Below are 27,071 nucleotides of genomic sequence, written 5' to 3'. Positions count from 1 at the left end.
AAGCGATGACACAGGTTCCTCCTTACGTCAAAAAACACTGAGAGAATGAAAATTGTAAATTTTTGATTGTCCTGCTTGTGCTTTGTGCATGTAAACAAACAAAGATTAAGCCGTTAATCCAGGTTTAAGAATCATGGTTGTACAAACTAGAGGGCTCGGATTGAAAATCCATGAAATGACAGATTTCAAAGAAATGCCTCTCCCGATGGAAGCGCTCACACACTGCTCAGGAACTAATAACTGGATTTGGATAAGTAGGTTTTTCTAGGTCTCAGAAATTCGTGTAATCGTTTCCTTAGTATGATCAGACTGGAACACGCTGATTTTGTTCTTTCTACATTTTCCTTTTCAATTTCTCTGTTTCTTGGTCAAACTGTTTAAGGTTGAAGTTGAGTTTCACATGCATCCCTGCTCCGTTTCAGCCAATCTCCAGCTGCACGACGATTCCACCTGTTTTTTACCTGCTTCTTCTGCAGCGGCTCGATGATTTCCTTCACGCACATCTGCAGGTCTTTGATGTAATCCTTCTCCGTCTGCAGGAGCTCCTCGATGACCTTCGACCTCTTCTCCAGCATCCTCAGCTCCGGGTCTTCTGTGTCCGTGCCGGCGCTCGGGGTCAAATCTGAGGACGGGGTTGAGTCCGGAGGTTTGGGCTGGGACGACAGGAGCGTCATCTCTGGAAAGATGGGGAAATGAAAATGTTATTGATCAGTGCTTGGTCTTACGGCTTCCTCTCTCTCACCCAGACCCATGAGACACCAGTTTCAAACATGATGTCATGTTTTTTGATGAAGTTCCTCTCATGAATTTATACATTTTTGCTCATTAATCGTCAGGAAACAGGCACATAACGTGTTGCTGCTAAAAAAGAGGAACAAAAGGGATTATTAATCTGAAAAGTAGGAGAGCAAAGAGAAACGTTTCCCCCCCCCCCCCGAAGTCCTCATTCATAGAAACCACATATACTCCTGCCCACCCACCCGGGTCCGCCTTTTACTCTTCCGTCTTGTCTCACTAGCTTTTGATCAATGTCTCTGCTATCACTCGCAGAGGGCTGATCTCTGGGGCTCCCGAGGACTGGAGGGAGAGCCCGGTTTCACACATCGCTGCTTTTTATGAATGGGCCCAAAACTGGAGTGGACTCGGCCCTTTGTGTGTGGCACAATGGCCTGTGACAGCGCCGTCAGACATACAGGCCCTCAGGGGACCCGGGCAGACATGAAAAGAAGAGGCAGTTATAGGGAAGAGAGGGATAACGGTGCTGGAGAGGGATGGACCTGTGTGTGTGTGTGTGTATCTATACATTTACTGTGTGTATTTGTACATCTTTAACACCAGCGGAAGAGTAGAAACACACAATTCACCGTTGTGTATATTTCTGAGTATCTTTAATATTTCAGTGCGATCAGATTGGTAAAGTTGATGGAAGAAGGCTGCGTCACTAATGAACAGATACTGTAACAGGCTAACAACGTTAACTCCTCTTACCCTCATGTTGCCCCGGGCAGGAGTTTGTACACTTGTACGCAGCAAACGCACAAACATAACCACACCTTACAGTTGTGCTGCTCAAGTAACACAAAAAGGTGCAATGCCAAAGTTTACTGATGACAATTTTAAGCCACAATATTGAGTTTTAATCAAATTCAAGACTGGAAAAGTCTATAAAACCAGCCAATGTGAGTCTTTTGGTATCCGCATTTATGTCTTTATATCTTTCTTTTTTGAAAAATACATTTTATAATAAATACAGAACAATATTCATATCAGAATTTTTTATCGTCCAAAATATCATTATCATTCAAGCTCTAACTTGCAAAACATTTCTGCAAAACCTTTGAGACAAGCTCATTAAAATGCATATATATTTTAGATTTTGCAAACTGAGGCGTCACTGATCCTTTCCCGAACCCTGACCTCTCTCTCTCTCCCCCTCTCTCGCTCTCTTCACGTGACCTGGCTAAAGCTCAACTTAAAGGAGCTTTTCTCATCCTGCTCCCTGCCTCCGTTTGCTCTGCCAACTGTCTGCCACACTAGAGCGTTTCCCCTCCGGTGAGAAACTGGTTCACTAATGGGTCTAAAAAGTCAGACGGCCACACATTACAAAAGGGAGACGGAAAACAAAAGGCTCAGGATTTAATTGGAATCAATTGGCTCATTCCCACGTTTGATCCTCTGCACACACATCACATGCTCCACTTTGCAGGGGTAAATACGTGGCCATTTCCAACCTGTGAACCTGAGACACCCCAAGTTGACCCACTTCTGTGGATTTCCACTTTTTGTCCTGTGAAGTATTATGAAGAGGCTGCAGGCAAAGGACAATTGTTCGCACGACTGCACAAACACGTGCAAATATATAGTTGGAAATCTGGATTAAGAACTGCGTTTGAAAGAAAATGTATAAACCAAGAACAAAAATCACAGGCTCTCATTAATGACTGCAGCAACTCAACACCCTGATAACAAACACTGTGGATCAGTGAATCACACAAATGTGGATGAACGCCAGTATTCAGAGACTAATCACTCAGAACAAACAACAACCTGCTGCTGAAACTTCACTGTGGTACAAAGCCAAGGAAACTCACCCCGTCTCCTACAAGGAATATAAGAGGCAGCAAATTATTTATCATCCACAATAAATCCCTAAGCTGAACTGAGACCAGCAGTTAATTTTCCTGTCAATGAATTATCATACAGAGGCATTTGATTTCCGTCAGTGCTCCATTTATTTCTAACACCTGTTGATTGCAGATTCAAAAATGTGCAGGACCTCGTTTCTGCTAAATAAAAATACGAAAATCATCAGCCTAAAAAACGGAGATGGAAAACAACAGTGTCGGAACAGATCTGGGTGTTAGTATTGTGTGTGGGTATTGTATAGCATACAGTAAGCCTATGGTTTATACAGCATGCTCACTCACACACAAAGAGGTAGAGAAATTAGAGTGTGAGCGAGGGGAGCGAGGGGCCGGGCTCTGCGGGGGGGCCGTGGGAGTGTGAGGGTTAATAAATGATTTTCATTGAAAAACTGACCTGGTTACACAAATTAGAGAATCTGGGAAATAAAACACTACGTATACTGTAAACACTATGGAGTCTATGAAGCCTCTTGACACACATCAGGGATTATATGGGTCAATGAATGCAGGGGGAACTGTTCTACTTGAAATCACTTAATTGTATTTTCCTCATATCCACAAAAAGTTGTCAGGCTGGAGCTATCGTCAGATTATCTTTTCTCTTTGACGAGTTTGACTGAATTCTTCTTGGTTTTATTGGTCTTTCCAAAACTGAGCAGCACAAGCTCCCCACAAGATATTTAACACAAATGTAAAAATGCAGAAACTCTTACAAGAACATAATCTTGACATTTTTGACAAGAAGGGAATAAAGCTGGAGTTAAATGTAGCTTGAAGAAATCAAAACTAAATAAAGATTCTCTCTAATTTATGCAGATAAAGTCAACAAATGTTGAAACAACCAGGTGGAACATTTAATTTAAAAGATGTTGAGACACTGAGCATCATTAAAGGCTCATTTGAACACAATCCACACTGCGGCCCTGTACACTGACCTTTTCCAAAAGTCAGTCACCTTCTGCTTTTAACACCATGTTCCAGATTTGGAAAGGTTTGAATTTACTCCCTAAACCGGCCTCTCGGAACAGAGGAAACCTGTGACTTTGTAAATGTTTTCAAGCTGGAACCAGTTCTTCATTCTCATGCCCACTCCTTGTGAATCACGTTCGACGATAAGCTCGTAGTTCAAACTACACAGCAGACTGGATATCTGGGTCCGTCACAGCAGGGAGTGGATCTAATTGCGATATAAAATGACGTAAGCCAGTTATGATCTTTCACAACGCCACACCTTCCGCCCTCAGACGCCCATTGGGACAGTCACAGCTGATTTCTTAGACCAGGTCAGAAAGGGTTTACTATAAATAAAGCAGTGGATATCAGGTCGAGCTCAGTCAGAGAGAAGGCTCCCTGAAGATTAGTGAGATCGTGACTCATCAAGTCCCTCATCAAACGCTCAGATGTAAAAAGAAACAAGAATCAGACGACACAAGAAAACCTCAAATCCAAACAGAGGCAGAATGTTTTCACTGCATCGTAAAAGAAGAAGAGCGAAGGGGAGAGAGGAAAAGATGATGAGGCGTCACCCACCTGCTGCTTGCAACTTTCTTCAAACCACTTCAACAACAAACGCACACATGCATACCCCGCACTCACGCATGGTGGTTCACACAACGCTTCCCATTCTACGACAAGTCCATTGTCAGTGTGGAGTCGAGCTCCTGAGCCTCGTAGAGGTCTGAGCGTCCCGCTGCAAAAACTCCATTCCAGAGCTCCAATTACCATGAGAATGCATGGGAACCCACCGTGATAAAACACACGCGCAAACTCAGACCTACACACACACAGATACACACAGATACACACATACACACACCAGGGAGGGCAACCACTCTGGTAGATCTTAAAACCTGGAGCTGGACTTTTTCATAACAGGTGCCTCAAGTCAGGTTTTACATGATAATGAGTTTAATCTATCTTTTTTTATAAGTTATGTGTCTATCTTATGAGTTTAATCTATCTTTTTTTATAAGTTATGTGTCTATCTTATTGCAATTTTATGTTTCAAATCTAAAGTTTTTGTGGTAGAAAATCAGGGAATGTCCACTCTTCTGATTTTGACACATCGCTGGGACACGTGAGCTCACATCCAGCTTTGGGGTCTTCGGGCTCACGGAGGGAACAGATCCAGTCAGGTCCAGTTCAGGGTCTGTTTCATGTTTCCCAGTCTCCTGACCAGGCTCCTCCTCTGACAGGCTGAGATCCATCACAATTATGAGGCTGAGATTCCACATATACCCCCTCAGTCTGCCCAGATAGGCTTACACACACACACACACACACACATTCATATATAGATAAAGCCATCCAAGCAAACTCAATAAAAATTATTCAAAATTCTGCTTTTATAATATTTCTCTCTTTTAAAGACCTGTTTTGTTTTGTTCTTTTTGCAAGTGACACCTCTCTGAATTCACCGCCTAAAGTCGGCGTGCTGCACTAATGGTCGGTCAAAGTCAAAGGGTTGCCCTGCACGGAGCACTGGAAGGTCAGACACAATCAGCGCTGTGTGTTTTCTGCTCCAAAGTTCACAGGAGAGAGCACAGTCGCCAGGGCAACACGAATAGCAGGGGCCCTCCTCGTATTAAGCCAAGTTTTTGGAGAGCGGGGAGTGGCTATGCTGAAATGATCACATGGCCAAGTCTGCATGGGAATGTTTGTGTGTGTGTGTATGTGTGTGTGGCGGGGGTTGGTGCTCAATTGGGAAATAAAGAATGAGAATAAGTTCATACAAGCTCCCAGATGCCATCACTTCCATCAGCATTTACATACATAACGCCCTGCGACGGGCTACGACTTGCAATTAATACTGGATGTATTAAGACAAACAAGATAAACCCATGACGCTGGTAACTGGCGTGAGAAAACAATGTCATCACGGCCAGTGTAAATATTAGCAGGGCCTCAAACTTTGGCGCTATCACATATCAACTTTGCTTTTCACAAAAACAGCTGCAGTGACTAGGATCTGAAACTCGAATTTCTCTGCAGAAACTAACAAAATCTTCATTTTTTAAGCATCTTTTTTAAATCATCTTGACTATACACACAGGAAGTTTTGTTTAGCTATATCCCCGTCTCCCTTTGTTCAGGTCTGTAACTGTTGAACCACGTCAATTGGAGTTTATTCAGTGACATACCTCTCTGTTTATCTCTTTTAGGGTCAGATGTCAACAGGTCACATTCCTGGTCCTGGCAAAATCTCAGAGCAACCTCTATGTACTGGTATTCTTGGTAATTAGAGCCTCCATTCAAACCACCGGAGTCATTATAGTGGTCATATACTGATACGCTTAGAATCTATTGTCCACTATCAATCACCAAGGCAAACATCTGCTTGTTTCCATTTGGACAAGGCTACACTCTCATTAACAAGGTGATTAAATACGTTTCTATTCAAACCCTGTGATCTCCGGCTTCTTTGGAATTTCTCATTTGGTCTCATCTCTATAATGAATAATGTCCAATTACTTCAAGAGACCATCAGTTTAGCATATATGCAGAGAGAGTGTTTAGAGGAACAAGCAGCTTTAAGTGAAGAGCCAATTCAACCAGGAGAAGCTCCACAGGCTTCAGGTTTATGGAACCGGATGACAACAGTGAGTCGAATTGGTCTCGCAGGTGCTTCAGTGATACAAGTAAAAGAAGCCATTTAAATTGTTCTTAAGTGGTCAGATGTAAAAGCCGAGTGAAAATAGTCAATAACTTTCAGTTTGCTCTACGTGGGAAACTTTTGTTCAACCTGTGTGCAAGTCGTGTCTGGGGATTTTGAGCAGACTGAACTTTCAGGATTAGATCTGACAAGTAAAGACAAAGATCGGCCTCGGGGCCTTCAGACTTTTTCTCATGACTAAATAAAAGAATGACACAATTCTGCCCTTTGCACTGCACTCTGCACACACACACATAGCTGTGTAAATAACTTTTTAAATTTGGGATGGAATACAATAACTGACATATAAACTTTAAAGTAAATTTAAAGACTGTATCGCTAATAGGCATATTCATCATAGAGGACGGCAAAGAAATCCATCTATGTGTGAACATGTAAATAAATTAATCATCTAAACTAACACTTCTAACACGCGACAGATGCAAACATGAAAAAACAAACAAGTAGAAAACAAATATCTTGCAGTGAAACAGCGGAGACACACACGTAGAAGACACAGATGAAATTGTCAAGAGAGTTTGTGGTGATAAGAGCTGAAGATGTTGAGGTGCTGGGAACATGATCAAGAGATCTCAGAGTTAATATGTCACTTCCTGCCTCGACCCGGATGCTTCACCTCTCGCCTGAATAAAACAGGAGGATAGGACACTTCTTTGGCCAGCTGAGTGGGATAAGACGCCAACGTTGAGCTACGTTATCAGACCATTTGAAATCTCGCCCCAAAGATTTTCTCTGTTAACTCTTAAATCCCCACTTCCCCACCTCCTTCCCGCTGTGCACCAATGGCTGCGAATGCTGAAGGATTACAGAGAACAACACAACAATCACAGCCTAATCAGAACTGGATGACGACGCATTACTCACTCACAGACTCTAACACTCTGCTTACATTAGAAACTGGTATTAAAAATGTCAAAAGTGCAGTCAAAATCTACATGGATTCCATTGCCCACAAGCGTTTAGTAATTAAAAGTTTCAAACACAACATATATTCTATTCCATAATTTTCCAGTCCATTTTATGCTGTCAAATTGTAAGTAGAACAACAGCTGGAATAGCTACATGAATGTCCGCTGAAACATCGATTACCAGCTGCTGTTAACCAGACGTATTTCAAGGGCCAGACCAGAGCTCTAATATTTAATGCTTGAATTACGAAGAACAAAGGCCCTTCTACATGCTTAAGGTCCACCTCAAAAGGCCTCGGCCATCCCCTCAATGTCACGGAATCACAGTGTAAGCCCAATAAGCGCTGCAACGAGATGGTCTAATGTTTTTAGCCCTGCAATCAAATGCTCTACTCAGGGCAAACCCCTGACCATGCTGAAACAGTTTAACAAGATTAACGGATGACAGGACACTGCGGCTGTCAATGTGCATGTGTGTGTGTGATTTGAAAAATGGCGTCATCTCTCAAATAAGCTTCCAAGGGGCTCTTCATCACACACACACACACACACACACACACACACACACACACACACACACACACACACTGAGTATCAGTCTCGTCCTGCAGTGAAGGAGTCAGGCTAGTGCTCGCCACCGCCTGGCACCAGACAGACCCCCGCCATCCACTCACCATGCTGACGCTAGGGATTAATACTTGGACTACCGAAATGGATGTGTGGTGGGGGCCAGTGGGTGTGTGTGTGCGTATTCCTAGGTGACTGGGGGAGGGGTCATGGGACACCACCTGCTTCCGATCAGATACAATGAAGTCAGCCAGAAGAGTGCACTCTCTTTCCTCAACTCGTCAAGAAACACAAGAAACACGTGCACACACACAGACACACACACACACACACACACACACACATTAACCCTAACACATGCATAAGCTCATATTAAAGGTTAGAATCAAAAGCTAATTTGATTGATCACATGTCTTCTAGACTAAATCAGTTCTAACTTATATAGTCCTAACTTAGGACTATATCTTATTTTCTAAGTTCTTCATTTAACACCATTCATTGCACAGTTCAGCTTTTTTTAATCAGAAGCTGGTTTGAAACGTGTTCATGTCCAGCAAACTAACCCTAAGTTTTTTTATTTTCCTGTTTCTACTGAAACTCGTACTGGACATCCGGCCCTAGATGTCATGGTTTGATAAAGTTGGGGCATTTCATCGCTCCATTTAAGGACTTGTCTCACAGCCCGAAGTTCAAATAACAAATCTAAGTTGACTGCCAGCAGTACTTGGTTATCACTAGAAGAGAGCCACTTCAGTCCCCATGGATTCGGCTGCTTTACAGTGTGAGTTTTTAAGTGCATCTCTGCTACAAGGGTTAGAGACCGACCTTTCAGTCATGCAAGAAGTGAACAGACTGGTTTCCAAACATCAGTGAAGGAGAACCTACAGACAGAGAGAACGACCGAGACAACAACAGCCAAGATCCTACAAAACCTGTTCTGCAGGTCGTTGCCCTCACAAATACCTGACAGCTCACTTTCTTGTGAGATACTGACACACACACACGCACACACACATACACATGTTCAAGCACACACTTTCTGAGGGGTTGAATCTGGCTAGTCAGCACTCTGAAGCCCCCAGTATTGATTTGAAAAGCACCTCTGGAGGTCACTGATAAGAGGCGAGCAACTCCTCCCTGTTTTATCTACAGGGGTTTGAAATGACAAGATCACTTTCACAGTGTGTCTTCTTTTGTTTTCTCTGAATGGTAGACAGCTTTTCAACTTACTGATGAATGAATCGCAGAGCGGTACAAACAATCCGACAGATAGATTTAGAAATGATCACACAGACCTCATGCTGTGCAAATACAGGAGGTGGAATACCTTCTCTCACATGACAATATCTTTGTGTTTACCTTGCTTTTGTCTCCTGGTAGTGGCGAACTGGGACTTTTGCAGGGAGTGGGGGGCCGTCTTCCTGTAGAAGCTGTTACGATCTAGTGAGCCCACGTAAACAGGCTTGCGACCACGTTTTGACCCTACGCTCCCAGGGCTTGACTCATATCCCTTTTCTTCATCACTGTGTGAAAAAGAGTGCATCTCCCTGAGCGCCAGCTTCTTGTTCTGCTGCTCTACCCATTCCTCGCAGTGGGTCTTTTTAGGGAATTCCTCATATTGTGAATCTGCAGATATTGAGCGTAAATCTCTATATCTGTATCGGGCTTTGTGTTGGGGACTTTCCCCCTCTCCTCTGGATTCGAGGCGACGTTCGTTCTCGCGGTCGTAGCGGTCCCCATCTCTCGGCTCATAGTGCTCCCTCGCTTTGTAGTTGTCCCTCCGTCTGTGGTCATAGTGCTCATTTCTCCTGTCGTCCTCTGTATCCTTGTACCTGTGATAGCGGTCCCTCTCCTTATAACCACCACGTTCATCGGGTTCAGAGTCATACTGGACCCTTCCTCTACTAGAGTCCGTTTCTTCACCTCGTCGATTATAGACATCTCGGTCTCTGCTGCGATCATATCGCTCCTCGTCACCCCGGTCATAGTAAGGGTCCATACTTTTTCGCTCATCATAGTAGCGGTCATCTTCTCTACGTTGATAATATTCCTTTTCTCTGTAGCGATGACTGTCTTTGCTGTCATAATATTCCCTGTCACGGTCATAGTAGTGTTCACTGTCCCTGTAATTGTCTCTGCGGTCATAGGTTTCTTTTCGATCCTGGTAGTCTTCATACTCACTGTTGTAACGATCGTGTTCTCTCTCATCAAGATTTCTGCGTTTCCTGCTTTCGTAAGATTGCTCCTCCTGGTCGCTGTAGCGCTCCGTGTATTTCCTATAGTAATGATCCCTGTACCTGTATTTGTCCTTGTGATCATACTCCTCCAAGTCTCTGGCACTCCTGTAATCATAACGTTCAGAGTTACGATCATTTTCTCTGACCCAATTATCCTTTCTTATTCTTTCCTCCTCCAATTTGCTATATCCTTCTTGAGTCCTGAAGTCACTATGGTCCTTTTCTTGTGGCACTCTCCTGTTGTCCTGGTGGCCCTGATCCTCTGGGCCCTGGTAGAAACAATGTTTGCCTTTCCATTCAGATACCCTAACGTCGATGTGACCGTCCTGTGAACCCGGATGGAAGTAAACGTCTTGGCCTTGAGGCCCACTGTCTTTTAAAGCTGTCCTGGTCTGGTCATTGAACTGCCAGCCGGGTTGTTGGCCGACATTGTCGTGTCTAACTTGAGCCTGGTCAACCCACTGTACTGGCCATGGAGCTGGCACATGCCCTGCAGGTGGCATTGGCCCACTAACAGGCACCATCATACCTCCATGAGGTGGCGCTGGCCAGCCTGGAGCAGGATGTGGGTCACCAGGACTTGGTACCATAACTGGTCCCTGTGGATGGCCAGGATGAACTACTCCATAAGCAGGATATCCAACCTGTTGCTGTTGAAGCTGCAGTTGGTGTAGTTGTTGAATCTGTTGCAAATGGGCAATCCTCTCCCTCTCTCTGGCCCAGCCTGCATCCCCCAGATCATCCACGCTCTTCCCTCTCCGTACCGGAGCGCCAGCTGCATAGTTCCAATCCACCGCACCAAACATGACTTGGTTTCCATAAGCCACCGGGCTCTTCATGGCTCCTGCTGTTTAAATCAGCCTGCCCGGTGCTGATAAGGTTTCCTGTTCAACGTGGCGCACTCTCTCTAAAGTCCTGCATTCCATAACAAAGTGCTGCGGGAGACTCCACCTGTCAGGCATATTGTCTCAAACTCTCCCACTTGTTTTCTCTGTCTCCTCTCCTCTGTCTCAGCAGAAATGCCTGGCCTAAGCACCTCCCAGCTCTCAGTACAACCAAATTGTAACCTCCCCACAGCCAATCTCAGCAAATGGGAGCAGCAGAGGGGGGGTAGAGTTGTTGAAGGAGGGGCCTCCTTGGGTTAATGATTCAGCGGAGTCACATGAGTGGAGGATTAGACAAATGTCTCCTCCCATTGTTTGGATTGGCTGGTGCTTCTGTTTGCAGGAAACAGTCTGGAGAATTTTTTCTTTGATGGAGCATGGGACAAACATCACTTCACTTTGGCACCAAATGTAATTTTTTCATGACCATGAACAATCCTCCATCCTTCCTTGTATCCTGTTGGCTTTGTTTTTACTCTTTCCTCTTTGCGACCTCCCATAGACCATAGATCTCATTCCTGGTTGTGTATACAACCGGATCAAACTTTCAGCACTGGTCAAAAGGACATAAATGTTTGTGGGTAATCTGAGACTGATCAAGAAACACATTTGACTTTGCCCTCAATTGCAGGGCGGAGCAGTTTGGTTGAAAGAGGAGTGTAAAGTAAAAACAGAAGTGAAAGAGAAAGATCTAGGAATAGTTATCATATTTAGATATTTACAGTGAGTAAATGAGTGTAAAGAGGTAAATAGTATTGAGAGAACACAACCCGATTAAGCCAGAGTAGCGACTGGAAAAGGAGCTGCTGCAGTGTACAATGAGCTATTGTTGAGGACCGTACCCACTCTCAGAGGAGACACGATCGTTTAGTGTGAGAAAAAACTCAGGCCTATTCATAAAGCTGGAGTATAATATATCCCTCCCCCCTTAACCTTCCATGAAAGAGGCAGGTTTAAAAGGACTTGCACACTCTCAAAGGCATGTGATACACACAGACACACACATTTACGGATAGCTTTAAATTAAAATAAATCAATTAAAAGACACTTACATTTTAATAAAAGCTGATATGAATTTGTTCCCTGGAGCCAAACGTTGTTTAATAAGTCAAAATTTGAGGAAAATCCATTTCATGGTTTAATTAAACTTGTGTTAAGTTAATCCAGGTCAGACCAAACTAATCACAAGCAAGGTAATAAAACATAAACGGTGTTTACAGCAGGCCAATTAGAACTTGTTGGTAAGTAAAGCTGTATTTGGGATTTATACCACATTTTCAATAAAGATTTATATTTAACTAGCTTAAATCTGAATTTGTTGTTACTGTTAAACACTTTCACAATGCATAAGCCAAAACCGGTATTGAACACCGAGTTTCACAAGCTGTGGCTGAGCATAGAAATCTAAGTTAGACAGCGTTCTCTTCTTACGTAAGACTGTTTAATTATCAGTGTTCAACGTCTCAGCTTTCAGGAGCAGAACATAACCGAAACTTGTGTTTGCATATACACGTTTCAAATGAAGGAAGGTCAAAAACAACATTAGTCTCTGTTAGTTTGTGTAAATGAGGCTGTCACTGTCAACAGCATGCACATCTAGAAGAAGCGCTGCCATTTCCAGGAGTAAGGTCGTACATCAAACTGTATGCCGCCGAGCAGACTCTCAGTTCACAAGGCTGAAACCTGTAAGCAAAAAGGGATCCTGAAAACAGTGTTAAACAGATCGGGCGGTGGTGTCGTGGAAGCAGAGGGAGGCGTTTTAACAGTGGGTTTAAAAAATTACACGAGGCTGAAGGTCAAAGAGCTTACACGAGAAAAGAGGAAACACAAAAGAGATGGAGGAGAGAAACCTGCTCCGTGTGTGAGAAAACCTCTCAGGGGTGTTAACAGCCACCACCATGCTGGTTTCTAAACTGAGGAGTCATCATGTTATATGACCCTGTTGATGTCAGCCTTGATATGATGCTCTTGTGTGCATATGTAACAACTGTACACAAACACCAAACAGCTCTCCATGCATAACAACCCATGACGGCTATAATCAAGCATAATGCTAATAATTCAAACCATTAACATCCAATACATCCTCTACATATTAAGATATTACAGAAGATATCGCAAACACCACAAAGAAAAAACTTTATAACAAGTCAGACTGAGTGTGAACAGTATGAGATTCCTTCTTGGCATCTGCACAGTAAAGTCCGGTCAATGCGAGCCCGGTGTTGAAGGTACTCCCTGCCTTGTAACAATAAGCTGCCATTGTCTCTCAAACATCGCACTCAGGAGCACGCCCTGCAAATTCACAGGAAAAACATTCTCTCCTAGGTGTGTGTGTACATTGTTTTGCAATAAAGCACACGTCTTTGTGTGGGATCCTTGTTAAAGGGAAAAGAAATGGACATGTAGTATCATCCTGATGGATCCTGTTGAGCTTTTGTGTCCGACTAATGTGTTGATAATTACCATTTCAAACCTATTGTAATAGTTGCATTCTTGCTTTTTACCTTCCTTCCTCCCTTTCTTCCTTCGATTTTAGTAATTTCCACATCTAACAGTGTGGCAAATACCAAAAGAAAAACCTAAAGACAAAATACTGGAATTTATTACTGTGAAAGGAGGGTGTAGGAATTCCTCGACTGTGATGAATGAATGGAAACTATGTTTTGCTCACGTGACCCTTTGAGGCACCTGTAGCCAATGTAACCTGTTCTGGCCCTCAGGCTTAAACCTCTCATTGACAGACATGGAGATCAGGGATCCACCCACAGACCAGCGTCAGAGAGTGAAGGATAAAATCAAATCTAACAGGATATGAGTCATTTGAATGCAATGATAGTAATCAGATTACCTTAGAGAGATGATCAAAGAGTAAGGAAAACAATAGTCTTATAATCTAAAATTACACTGTGAAAACATCCTCAATAGGCATCAAACTTGTGTGGAAGCAGAAATATTAACATCACAAAGCAGCCTGGTTGTTTCTGTGAGTGGCTGTGATTAGACTGAAAGCTCCCACATGAATGAAGACATTAGTACGTGTGGCTGGATGTGTTTGACAGAGCAACAGTGAGCTCTGCTGTCAGCAAGCACATTCAACAAGTGGCATGTGCAGATGAAACATTTTAAATTGATCTAAAATCAATAAATAAAGTGTGTGTGTGTGATATGAATAAGGGAACCATTTCAGAAACGTTTTTTTGCTAAAATAGCCCTATATTAGTGTCTGTTTTTGTTGGATCGCTGGATCCAGCGAATTCAATACATTAAAAAAATCGGAGAAGAATTTATATGTTATGCCATGCCTCCTGCGTGCTCTACCCAGATGCCAGTCCACGTCTAAACGCTGCAGAGATCCGCCTGTTGTTGTGAACATGTCTGACCTGCAGAAGCTCTTGCTACTTTCTTCATATGTAAAAGACAAAGTCTGGAGAATGTTCACACTTAGTTGACATGACACTTTCCTAGAGTTCAATTTGGTGCAAATTAACCCAATATTACCCCAAAATAATTATTCTAATTGATTTGACACATCAGAACATTATACATGGTGTCATTAAGACGATAAACAGTGGAAGCAGATCTCTGATAATTAATTATAATCAAATCACCCAACCCAGGAATCAGAGGTGTTCAGGGAAAAGTAAATAATCATAAAAGTCATAAAAAAGGATAAATATTTTACATGTTCATGTATCACCCTAGCTTCTCTAATGAGGAAGTTAAAACTATATGTTGGTCATCAATGCCCATGAGCAAGGCACTGAACTGCAGCTGAAGCAATGATCAAAAAGAGCAGGCATTCTCAGTCAAACAGCATAACGGTCTAATAAATGATCTGACAAACACCATCTTGAGTGGGAGCCTACCTGTCGCTCTGCTGGACGTGGCCGCCCGAGCCAGTCCAAACAGTGTGGAGAGGTGGGCCCCGGGCCACGCGACGGCTCGCCACAACCACACTGTGGGTCTCGCTCTACAGTGGGACATAATCTGTCTGTCACCACCGCCGCAGCAAAAAAAACACAACCCACACACAGTGTCTCCAGTCTCCTAACTGCTTTCGGAAAAGAACAGATGATGGAGTAAGGTGCAGAAAGACAGAGGTCTGAGGAAAGAGAAGGAGGGAGGACATTTGGAAAGAGAGAGCCGAATAGAGAGAGTGGAAAAAAGAGACAGAGGCCCGTGTGCATTGCTCGACCTCTCGCTATGTGGAGGAATGCACTTCGTACCTATGTGAAAAAGTGTTGGGCTGCCTAGGATGCACGAGATGGCAAAAACAAATCCAAGCTAATTAGCTTTGGCTGATTGTGAAGATTCAAATATGCATTTGTATCTTAGGAACATTTTATTAAGGTTGTGATTATTGGATTAGTCAATTATATTGATCACATGGAGAGAGATTGATGAAAGAACCTCTGAAGCACAACTGCAAGTGAATCCAACAACCGACTGATTCTGCAACAAACTATTTATATGTTGAAGAGAAAATAGGCAAATTCCTCAATGCACACACACATATGCCTCCTTAAGATAATGGATAGTGATGGATAATGGATAGTGGATGCTAAATAAACAATTTGTGCGTTAGTGTGACAGAGGAATCAAAATAAGTCAAAGAGGAAGTCTGTTAAGCACCGAGGTCTCAATTTTAGATTCCTGCCATATTATATCTGGTCTTGTGAACGAACCTGCGGGCAACAGAAGCTCAGACGTAAACGATGACATCAACTGAAACAAATTCAACTTGTGTTCAACATGTGTGTTTAATGTTTGGCATTGTTAAACTCTACATTTGATCCATTGTGTTATTCAAATGTCGCCTGAGTGTCGTACACAAAGAGTTAAGCAGCCTGAACGCTACCTCAATGGGGCACCTTGCTTCAGTATTATCCCCTTCTCTCTCCTTTCATTTCCTGTCATCTTAATACCGTGCACTTTCTAACAAAGGCATGGCATTTCCTCAAAACATGTCTCCCACTCTCAGTCCACGCTCCAGCACTCTTACCTTGTAGCTGCTGCTGCTCCAGGGCCAGCGTCTCCAGCGTGTAGTTGCAGAACTCCAGATTCTCCAAGGCTTGCGTGCGGGCCGTCTCGTCCTCCTCTTCCTCCAACATGGCCCTGAGTTCCTCCGCCGTGTGCGCGTACTCATCCATCTCGTGTTCAACCTCTTGTAGCCGTAGCAGCAGCTGGTATCGCTCCTCCTCTTCCCTCTGTATCTGACTCTCCAACTCCAGCTCTCTCTCGTGCTCCTTCTCGGCTTCCAGCTGGCTCTGGATTTCACGTTCTTGGGCGGCTGCGAGGTCGGCGAACTCAGCCTGTCCCTCTGTTATTTGATCGAGAAGGGTTACAGGCGGTTCGTCTGGGCTGTAGAAGATGGGGCTGCTGGTGAGAGGGCTGCACGCTGGAGGAGCAGTGTTTTGTCTCGGGCAACGTGGGGGTGCACGTGGAGCAGGGCGGGCTGGTTTGTATGCTGCTCGGGCTGCGGGACGAAGGACTCTCGGACGAGGAGGAGGAGGGCGGAGGGTCCTGCGTCTCTCCAGCACGGAAGGAGCATTTGACTGCAAGAGGTCGGACACGGGGGAATGTGAGGATCCCCGGATAATGTCCCTTTCATTGCTATACTCCAGTATAGAAAAGTGTCGTGAGATTTGGGACTGTTGGTTCAGGTCACCTGCAGATGAGGCACCAGAACTCATGTGAGATTCACTTAATGAAGACGTCAAGCTTTTCTCAAACTCAAAAAGCTGCTGGGAGAGCTTGGCCTCCAGATTGCTGGCTGAGGTCGCCAGGGCATCCAAGGTGATGGATGTCGGTAATAACCCGTTGGAGGCACGCACAGTCTGCTGGGAATGTGTCCGTGCATCGGCACTGCTCATCATCATATCAGCATCACTGACACTGCCATGGCGAGTTAACTTCTTCTGTCTGTGGCCCTCAACAAGGTTTATCAAAGTTTGGCCAAGTGTGGCACTTCTGTTACTGGTGCTGCCGACATCCGCTGGTGGCCTCTGGTTGAATCTGCTGTCTTTAGACCAACCGTGCTGAGTGCTAGGTAGAGTTAGACTATGTGAGCGTTTGGGCTGTGACAATCGATTGTTACCATTAGTGTAGTTGGAGCGATTTGTGCCTTGGTGCCGGCGGCTACGTGCGGGCAGGCTTGGCCGAGGTGGAAGTCTGGGCCTTGCTGGAGGAGTGGATTTGGGTCTCTCTGGCCCTCTTTGCACCAGAGCGACAGGTCTACTTGGCTCAGAGTCAGGTCTGCCTCCCCCTTCTCGCTGCACTCTTCTGTTAGTTTGAGCTCCAGCACTTTTGTTTTCATTTTGCCACCTCTGATCCTCGGTTTTCTCGAAGTAATCCAGGTCCCACACGGTATGATCCTCGTACGTCCTCCATTCAGGATCATTCTCCGACCCATTGGGACACAAATGATCTGAGCTGTATTCAGATGTACAGCAGCTCTCCTTGTTTTCTTCTGGTTCAACTATGTTGGTTTCCTCCGCATTTTTCTCTACGTCTTCCTCTAGTTTGATGAAACGATGAGGAAAAATACCACGTTGCCCCCTCAGCTCCCCCTCCAGCCAACCGTCTTCCAAAGTGCTTATAACACAAATGCGATCTCCCACATCAAAGTCCAACTCCCCCTGCTCCATGGCCCGGAACTCGTACACTGCCACTCCGTAGACACCCTCCTCCTCCTCCTCCTCCTCTTCTTCTTCTGCTTCGACTACATCCTCCCGCTGTACCTCTTCCTCCCTCAGAAAAACCTCCCTTTCTTCATCAGCACCCTCCTCAGCACCCTCTCCTGCATCATAGGGATCCTCGTAGCTGAATTGTTGAGGGCCATCGTTCAAATACTGGCAGTCCACAGGCTCCTGTGGAGATCGAAGGGGGCTGAGGAGCTCCACAAACCCTTCTGGGAAGATTCCCCTGCGTCCATCCAGCTCCCCCTGGAACCATCCCGGCTCGGGCAGGCCTGTGATGATTATTATGTCGCCCTCTCGGAAGTCCAGCTCCTCTTTAAGCTGTGCATGGAGGCTCATGAGGGCCCGGGCCTGGGCGAGGGCGTAAGGTGGGAGCTCCGAAGCCTGGGCCTGAGCTGAGCGTTCAGACAGCTGCCTGGAGCGTCCGGACAGGTTCAGATCCTTCACGCACGACATGGGGAAGAGACCACGGACGCCCCAGACATTACAGCCACGTTGCCATGTTTCCCCGAGGTCCGTGGGCCCTCCTGCTTCTCCAACTACCACATCACCTGCAAGGACATAGGATAAAGAATGCAACTAAATATTCGTACTACTACAGGAGTCACATCAAAGAAAACATTAAGACATACCTAGGAGTTTGTGCTTGTGTGGGAGCCTGCAAGGTGAGGTTTGCAGAGATCCTAATAACTGATTTATTTGATTTTAGCAAAACAAATACTATAAACTGCTAGAAGAATACTGAATGTAACTGAGTAGATCTTTTTGATCTGATCAGGTAGTATAGGTCACATTACAAATACGTCTAAAGTTTCACAGTGCCTTTATTAATGAGTTTTTCCAACAACTTCACTCAAGTCTGTGCTGCTGCTAATTTATCTGGAGAATCGGGGATTACGGGAATGTGGTTCTGGTCAGCCAGAAAGTCACGGAGGTCACATTCCAAAGACCTGCAGCTCCACCTCCCATTGTGTCAGAGCCCAAACCTGGAACTCTGCCAGTAGGACCATGGAAAATGAATCAGGAAATGAACATTTCTACTCTCAGACAGACAGTCCGACTCATTTCCTTTTGTTTCCTATGAAGCCAGGAAACGTTGCTTATTTATGACCAACTGGAATGTTGTTGTTTGGACATTTGTCCAGGTAGAAATAATAAATACAACAATAAATTAAACAATGCAGTGAAAGAATTGTTGATTGATTATTTGACACAGTCGACCCGTTGTGAACTTATCGTGTTCCAATATATATCCAGCAGTGATTCTACAACACAAATGTGGCTTTTCACAATAGTATAACTACAGCTATGATTATCATCAATAAAAGGTTTTACCAATGTGAAGGATTATTGCAGACATCAGTGTTGTACAGCTGAACGTTTCGTTGGATGAAAAACCAGAAGAAAAAAACAACCAATGTGAAATATGATAAAAAAACTAAACAGTCAGTCTGTTGCAGGGTAAGTCTTAGCTTGGTATGTGGGGACATCTAGTGGGGACATTTGAGAACTAACTATGTGAGTTTATCTTGTCCTCAATGTGTCTTTCACCAAATCATTGAAACAGTAAAGAATTAATCAGATTCAGAATCTGAATAACTGTATTAAAAAATAGCCTTGAGCAAACCCCTCTATTATATTTTATTCCTGTGTCATGCCACCAGACTTTAGAGCAATGACGTCACCGAATTGATTCTTAGCTGAAACTTTCTATGAGTTAAAATAAAAGTTCTCTGATCATGTGAATAACATGCACATATTGTCCGTATGCTACCAATAGCCTTGTCGCCATTAACTTTAGTTTTATCTTGTCATTTGTCTCTTACATTGTGGAATCGCTACTTGAAAAATATAATATGTAGTACTGGCTTTAACAGTTTGAGGTAGTGGAGACAAGCTAACAGTCAATGAGACTGTCAGGCCAATTGACTGTTTATGAAGATGGACGACATGACAGCGCCAAAAAAACGAAGCCAACATTTTGCAGTAAAGATCATGAATCCCACCTCCTCCATGTTAATAGTTGTGGCTTGGACAAAACAAAAAATCAAAGTTCACATTAAAATACTTTTATCACAATCTCATATCCGGGATCTTTTTGCTTAATTTTTGTACAACGAGATAAAGTGAAGTCTTGTCGTCCATCATTATTAACAGTCTATGGTCACACAACAAGGTCGGACACAAAACAACTACACAACAACGAATTTACCTGATTGCAAGGACATCAACAAGTAGCGTTAAGCTGAGTGAGAGAACACGCTCCATTAGAGTTACTATTAGAAATACTTACAATACAGTGTTGGGCATGAGTTACATAAGAGATGTAAGAATGGGACTGAGCTGTATTTTCAATCATTATTTTAAAGTCAGCATCATCTGTATGAGCTTGTGCAGCATGTCCATACCTCTCTTCAGTGACAGTTTGCTCGGCTCGGCTGAGCTGAAATCACTGATGCACACATAGAGTCTTTCTCCAGGCTTGGTGCTGGGAATAGTAACCTCCTCCACAAAGGTGCTGGGAAACTGACCTGCGGACGGTACAGAAAGAGGAAAAACACAGTTGATTACATTGCAGAACGGCTCTACTTCTGTGTCCTGGAGAAAAGAATCACTCTATCAATTGTTCAGCTTCAGAACGTCTGTTACTCTATGTATCTCCTGCATCTATGTCAACATCTTGCACCGTAGCAAAGGCTATTTCATCTTTCCAGATAAGTTAAATTATAAGTTAGTCGATATCATCTAAGTTTTCCAGGAGCGGAGGAAACAAGCCCACACTCACTTCCCCTCTGCACTTCCTTTCTGAGGGATTCCCCTTTATCATCTTAAGTGGCGCTCGGCTGAAAAACTGAAGAGGATTTCTCAGAGGCTGATCCTTTGAGTGCAGAGGAAGCAAGGGAACAATGATACACACACACAAACACACACCCACACACACACACGCACACACACACACACACATAATCTATCAGCCAAGCATAACTGCTGGTTTATCTTTTCTTCTGCACCTCTCTCTCACTTGAAAAGAGACTCAACCATATGTACTGTAGGATTTATTTTAGAGTGACAATGAAACCTGACACATTACCTGTGACACCATCTTTGTTACCAAGCAACCAGAACTCGTCAACGACACTGAGCACCTCGATGACATCACCGGGGAAGAGTGGCAGCTCCTCAGAGACACTGGGGAGGAACTCGAACACGGCACGCACCACCGACCCTGCTTCCATTACTCATAACCTGCAGACAGAAAAAAAATGTTTTTCTTATAATGAGGAACAAATGTTGAAAATGAAAAACATTTAATAAGAACGTTTCGCAATGAATTTCTTTCCCATATAGCGACATGTCTCTGACTATAATAAGAAACAGTGGTGCTATTCAAACTCGTCACCATACAGACCAACAGATGCCTCACACAGAGAGCAACCATTACAAAATGAAAGGGGACGTGAGAGCGTGAGAAACCTGCGACAGAGAAGAGGGACAAAAGAAGGAGAATCGCAAAAGAGGGAGCTGTACTTAAGAAGGCTGAAGGACATTCCTCAGCAGCACTCTATCCTTCTCCTGTTTGTCTGATTTCTTTGTGGAAACAGGTTTCAGGGATGGACAGTCTGGTCGTATTTTACATCACGCAGTAGTGATGCAATTCCAAAATACCAATACCAACATCGGAAATTCCTACGATACTGAGGAAAATGCTGGTTTGAGCAAACAAGTACGCAAATCTATACCCATCCGATACCAGGTCTATTGTTGTGATTGTGGTAAATTCAATTATTTGTGTTTCTTTTTCAGTTGTGACTATCAAACTAGATAATAAAAGAAGACATTCATGCTCTGTATGCATTGGTTTTTCAAAAGCTTAAACTGAGCCAGGCGACACAACAATGATATCAATCATCACTTCCACACAGGGATAGAAGTATACAGGTGTTAACAACTCGTATAGAATAGGTACCTGGTATCGGTCAGTATGCAAAGATACCAAAATGGAACAGCTGTGCAAGAGGGAAACTAATATTTCACATCCTTTTGTGTGGAATCACTTTATCAAAACTGTTGCTTTCTCCACAACAAATTTTCGGATTCCAGATGAATATAATCACATCGACCAACTCAAGCTCTTTTTAAACAGCCAACCTCTAGTTTCGAAGAAAACTGTATTACCATGTCTGACTATGGAAGCGTTTGCCTGAATAAATAACCACAATATAATCAAAATACTTTATAAAGGGTAAGGAGAAGCCTGAGGTTTGAAAAAAATATATATTTATGTTCAATACTAACTCACAACACATAAGAAGGCTTTTTAAAATTTGTGATGCTTTGCTGACTCCAGCTATCTGCAAAATGAACAAACACACACACACAGAAAATGTATTAAATTGAGTTATTCAGCAGCCCTCGTGTGTCATTATCTGAGGCCATAACTAACCCCAGGTGTGGATGGACACTCTGAAAGAGACGGGAAATGAGAGAAGAGGGCTGCAGTTTACCACAATCAATGGGGCCTCTGTGTGGGCTCATGGAGCCGAGGGGGGCAGAGGAACAGAACTCAAGCCCAGTAAAGAGTCACAGTCTCTGGGAAGAGACACAGCTCAGGGTCTCCTGGATGAGGAGGTGGAGGTAGACAGAGGGGACAGATGAGCCGCATTAAGAGAGGACACAAAGAGTGTGTGCGTGTGTGTAATTGCTTCCTTCTCAATGATGGTTAAGCAGTACACTGTTCAGCTCAACCTTTAAGATGGCTCTCACTGTTCAGTGTGTGGCGGGTTGTGTTAACGCCACATCGGAACGTCAGCCAAGGCTTCAACTGATGCAAGCCAAAGGGAGGCGTCCAATGAGAGCGCTGGAAATTACAGCAGGCGATGAGCACAAACAGGGAGTCTGTCCATTTGGAAAAGACACAAAGTTGACCGTTGTTTATTTTCACTTTAGAGTTGACTTCAGTTATCATATAAATTACACTATCCTCATTTTATCATCAACTGGTGTGAACTAAGAATTACTTTACACAAACTGGTGTCATGTCAGACACATTACATCTTGTACACGGAGCATTTGTACAAATATTCAAAGTGAATATACCCGAAATTCACACCAGACAGATAATTATTGAGAAAAGCACTTTTGGAAACCACAAGTGAAACCATGTTTCCTCTGACTTTTAGAAATAGCACATGCATTGTTTTGTTTCTAGATATGAAAGCAGAAAGTCTCTTCTCTATTTCTCCTGCACAATGCCTCCAAATTATCACTACAATAAATGAATGTGCCATTTTTTAAATTCAAGTGTAAAGCAGTGATGTTTAAACACTGGTTATTCTAAAGGAGAACTGTACTTGCACTAAACCATGATTAAAGTTACATTTATTGGATGGTGTTACAATATTTCTTAAAATAATATCTATAATCTGCACCGCAACTGTCCTGTGTAATCACAAACTAACCGTATAATCACATCCTCTACATCTGATTTCCAGAGGATGAATACAGGAATAGAATTTCCCTTCCTGCCTTCCTCCCTCACCGCCACAGCTGAGATTAAACCAACACCCAGGAAGCTGGGATTCTTTCTACCTGACAACAGTCAGGACCTGTAGAGAATCATTGACTTGCTTTCTTCAAGATAATCCTGAGACCTGCCTCCAGCCAGACAAGCTCCTTAGTGTTATTTATGGGTGTGTCAGTGTGCCAGAGGCCCCTGTGCTCGGCCTCAACTCACTCTCGCATCTCTGGACATCATGGCAGCAATGATCAGGTTTCCAGTGGATCTGTGGTTTAATGTAGTTTGCAAAGGATCGACACAGTAAATGTGCCGGAGTAAAATCTTCAAGTGTAAAGTCACAATTGTGATGTCATGAACACACAGAGGAAGATGTAACGAGTCACAAATGAAAGGCAACAAATGTACAAAACATTTCACACACACCAACACAAACACATTCATTCCCACTATCCAGAAATAAAGCCCAAATATCCCAAATACGAAAAAAACCACCTTGCACCAATGAATTCCTTGGGAGCTAGAATCTACGCAGTTTGGGATGGAGCCACCACATCGAGGTCTCACCGATTCACACGCTCGACCAATAACTAATTAAAACCAAACGTACCATAAAAGAAAACCCTTGAACATAGAGCAGTGTGAAACCATTTTGAGGAAAACTGATTGATGCGTTTGGTCCATGTCCCATTAACTAACATGGAGCAGGCTGAGTTTTTGACCTACACTGCAGCCAGCCACTAGGAGGCGATCAAGATAATTTGGTTTCACTTGGAGGGAGCTGGCATGTTGTAGTCCCAGTGGATGATTAACATGGTACTCCAGTTATTAGTTTCTATATCGCTGTAACATCAGCTCCAGGTAAAACATGTCTGTGGGCCATTATCGCATTTCCACTGAAGAGATAAACATTTCAGATTTGGGATGAGACAAGAAGACTGTGAACATATTTCAAGATCATGTCAGAAAAGCAATTGTTGGGATATATGTGAAAAAAAGGACTTTCCCTGTACTTTTCTGATGCAAAATGTGCATCATAGGTTTCATGTTTCAGTTCTGACTCATCACAGCTCCAGCTGGAGAACACTTTGTTTGGAGAGGGGAAAATAGAAAGAGAGGGAAAAACATGGTCACGTCAAGAGAAGCCGGGAGGAAACATTTCAAATTAGATGCGACCAGAAAACTGTCATCAAACCTAAGTGCGGATACTGAAATGAGAAACTGTCTCCACAAAGAATTCAGCAAGTGGAGGAGGGATTAAAAGTGTTTAAATGTTTGTCAAGTCTTGGAAAAGTACAAAGTACATTTTATAGACGGAAAGATCCTCAGGCGTCTCCTCTTTTATGATTTATGAGTTCCTGATAAGCAGTGGGACTCTGATCGAGACTGATTGCACTCAAACAAGTTCCTGATTAATAAAAGTTACTTTAATCACTGAGTACTAAGTATATTTAATCATATAAAATACTCATGACAACAACAGTGGTTACTGGTGTTTTTAGGGAGAGAGGGTGAATGAGACACAGTGACTGAGACTAGTGTGTTCCACTTGGCAAAGTCCTGGAGAAAGTAACAGGATTACGACAGACAGCTAAATCAACAGCTGACACACACACACACACACACACACAGAGTATATCTACACACACATCTCGCAGCTGACAGTGGGACAGAGCAACAACTGTGACCTGAGACGTTGCTCTGAGACCATCATCGCCCTTTACTCAACTATCCGTGCATGTGGATCCGTGTGTTTGACTTTCTACAGACATTTTAAAAGAAGTTTCCTTGTTGTCCAACATGACATAGCACGAAATTCAGGAGCCTTTAACGTCAGTGTCGATTTGCTGTAAACAAAAAGCTTCCCTTGGCAGAATGCATTCATAATGTCAGGCTGCTCTACCCAGGGAGCCTCCCCTCAAGTGAAGGTTCTGGAAACCCTCCTGTTGTTTTGTCTGACGCGGAGAATCTCCGGATAAATTCTTCGTATTTGAAAAGACAAAACTCCGCACAATGTCCAGAAAATTGGGTCCAGACATTTCAGTTTGTGTAACAATAGTTCAATTCATAAGGAATATTACCAATGTACATGGCAATTTGATCATAAAACCGACAATTGGTCTTCAGCTTTATTTCCTCCCCACATTCCTGGGTAACTAACTGGTGCAGCTGCGACTCAACCCCTCCTGCCTGTACAGGTTCAGCAGGTGAATGTCGAACCAGTGTTGTTGTGGATGCAGACTGGAGGAAGTGGGATCTGCTGACTGTCCAGATCTTTTATTCAGCAGAGTCACTTGATGCCAACAATGAAGCTGATGCCTCATTATCTGTCTGCCTGCCAGGGCCGCGCTCGCACAGAAACCATGTGCCATTCAACCTATTCATTTATCCTGAACTGGCAGACGGGCACACACAGACACACACAGACTGGTAGAAGCCTCTGGAGTGAGCTGGATGACAGCTGGCATCTTTTGATACTGGTTGTTTACTGTGCTGCAGTGGAGCCCTCCCGTTCAGAATGCTGAGTCCACTGAAAAGCGCTCATCTACAAACAACATCACCAAAAAGCAGGTGGACAGACAACGCACGCCTCTATGGGACATCTGTCGCTTTTCCTTTTGACCGTCTCCTGTTTCAGCACATGTGACGGGGGGGGGGGGGGGGGGGGGCAATGAGAGGGCTCCGACAGTTGTCAACACAAGTCATGTGGGGTTTTAACCAGGTGTTTATGGAGTCACAGACCCCCCCCCCCCCCCCTCCCATAACACTTTATGCAATGCGGCAGTAAATAATTTGTCAGACAGTGCATACACAGAAACCATATGAGATGATTTAGTTTCATGGTTGGATGGGAGGTCCAATCAACTGAACTGTGAATTATCCGTTATTCCCTCAATATATATCTGGTGTTCAAAACATTTGTCTTAAAATAGTTTGATATTAATCTAATGAAGTTGTTTGAGGATGTTGTGAAGCAGCATGGGATCATGGGAGTTGTTTTATTTCCCAAATAATTAAAAAGCTGCCAAAAACTGTTGATTTCTCTGGGTTTAAACACAGTCGTCAAAATGTATAAACTAGGTCTTGTCATTTTTTTAGTGAGGTCTCATCCTTGATCAACTGTCCCTTCCAAGCCTCACACCTCCCCAAGATAAAGACACATTCTGGTGCCATGTCACGATCTATGTAATTGCTCTGAACAACAAGTCAAAGGCAGGACAGTGAGGAGATCAGTCTGGCTTCACAGTGCATTTCAACCAGATGAGGCAGCGCTGTGTGGCGTCAGGCAGCTGGATGAAAAGAACACATCTGGCGAGCTGAGACAAAACGCCTAAAGATGCAGAACTCTGTCGAAATATTTGCCGAAGCCGTCTCTTCCACACAAACATGTGAAGACAGAGAGGAATGGTTGCAGAAGCATACAGGCTTACTGTACAGTGCCCTGCACGTGCCCATTCTGCAATCCAATAGAAACGCTTGAATTATATTGAAACAAAGCCTATTTTGTCACAAGGCCATCTTAACTTTTTAGGGCTGACCCCTTAAAAATATTCAGATATCAAGAAACCTAAAGAAACAGGAAGTACAGCTCCTTCTTTTTAAAATACAGGATGTTGACTTCTGTGATTAGGAAGGAAGTATCTGTCTGTGAGAGTAATCTTTGCAGACAACAAGAATGAAACTCAGCATGAGACATGAATCGCTGTTCTACTGGCCCCACGGGAAACCTACGGCTGGGAAGGGTGTGATAACTACACTCAGTCAGGGCAGGACAAGCCCATCTATTATCTCTGTTAAAACATCCAGCCCTCGGAATCTCTGCAGCCAGTCCTGTCTTGTTCATCCTATCCCTCCTCTCCGGATAAAACCTTGGTTAAGACACAGCAAAATGTGTTTCTGTGGATGATCGTGTAGTTTAAGGACTGTAGCTCTGTTTTCTT

General features: G+C 43.7%; 1 protein-coding gene across 3 annotated transcripts in view; it reads right to left on the bottom strand.

The window, feature by feature from the left end:
- dnmbp (dynamin binding protein) overlaps window positions 1-27,071 on the bottom strand; it is a 37,345-nt gene that overhangs the window by 6,944 nt on the left and 3,330 nt on the right. For 2 of the 3 annotated variants that reach the window (XM_062413891.1, XM_062413892.1), the window contains exons 2-5: window positions 20,707-20,861; window positions 20,024-20,146; window positions 15,920-18,166; window positions 462-676 (exon numbers count right to left, since the gene is read on the bottom strand). In XM_062413891.1, coding sequence (XP_062269875.1) covers window positions 462-676; window positions 15,920-18,166; window positions 20,024-20,146; window positions 20,707-20,851 — 2,730 coding nt within the window. In that variant the 5' untranslated portion in view covers window positions 20,852-20,861. Of the gene's footprint in view, window positions 1-461; window positions 677-9,152; window positions 11,054-15,919; window positions 18,167-20,023; window positions 20,147-20,706; window positions 20,862-27,071 lie in introns of those variants that run through there. The other variant, XM_062413893.1, reaches the window with a different exon arrangement.

Source organism: Platichthys flesus, chromosome 20, assembly GCF_949316205.1.
Source record: "Platichthys flesus chromosome 20, fPlaFle2.1, whole genome shotgun sequence".
NCBI lineage: Eukaryota > Metazoa > Chordata > Actinopteri > Pleuronectiformes > Pleuronectidae > Platichthys > Platichthys flesus.
This window is presented reverse-complemented; position numbering and strand designations above follow the sequence as displayed.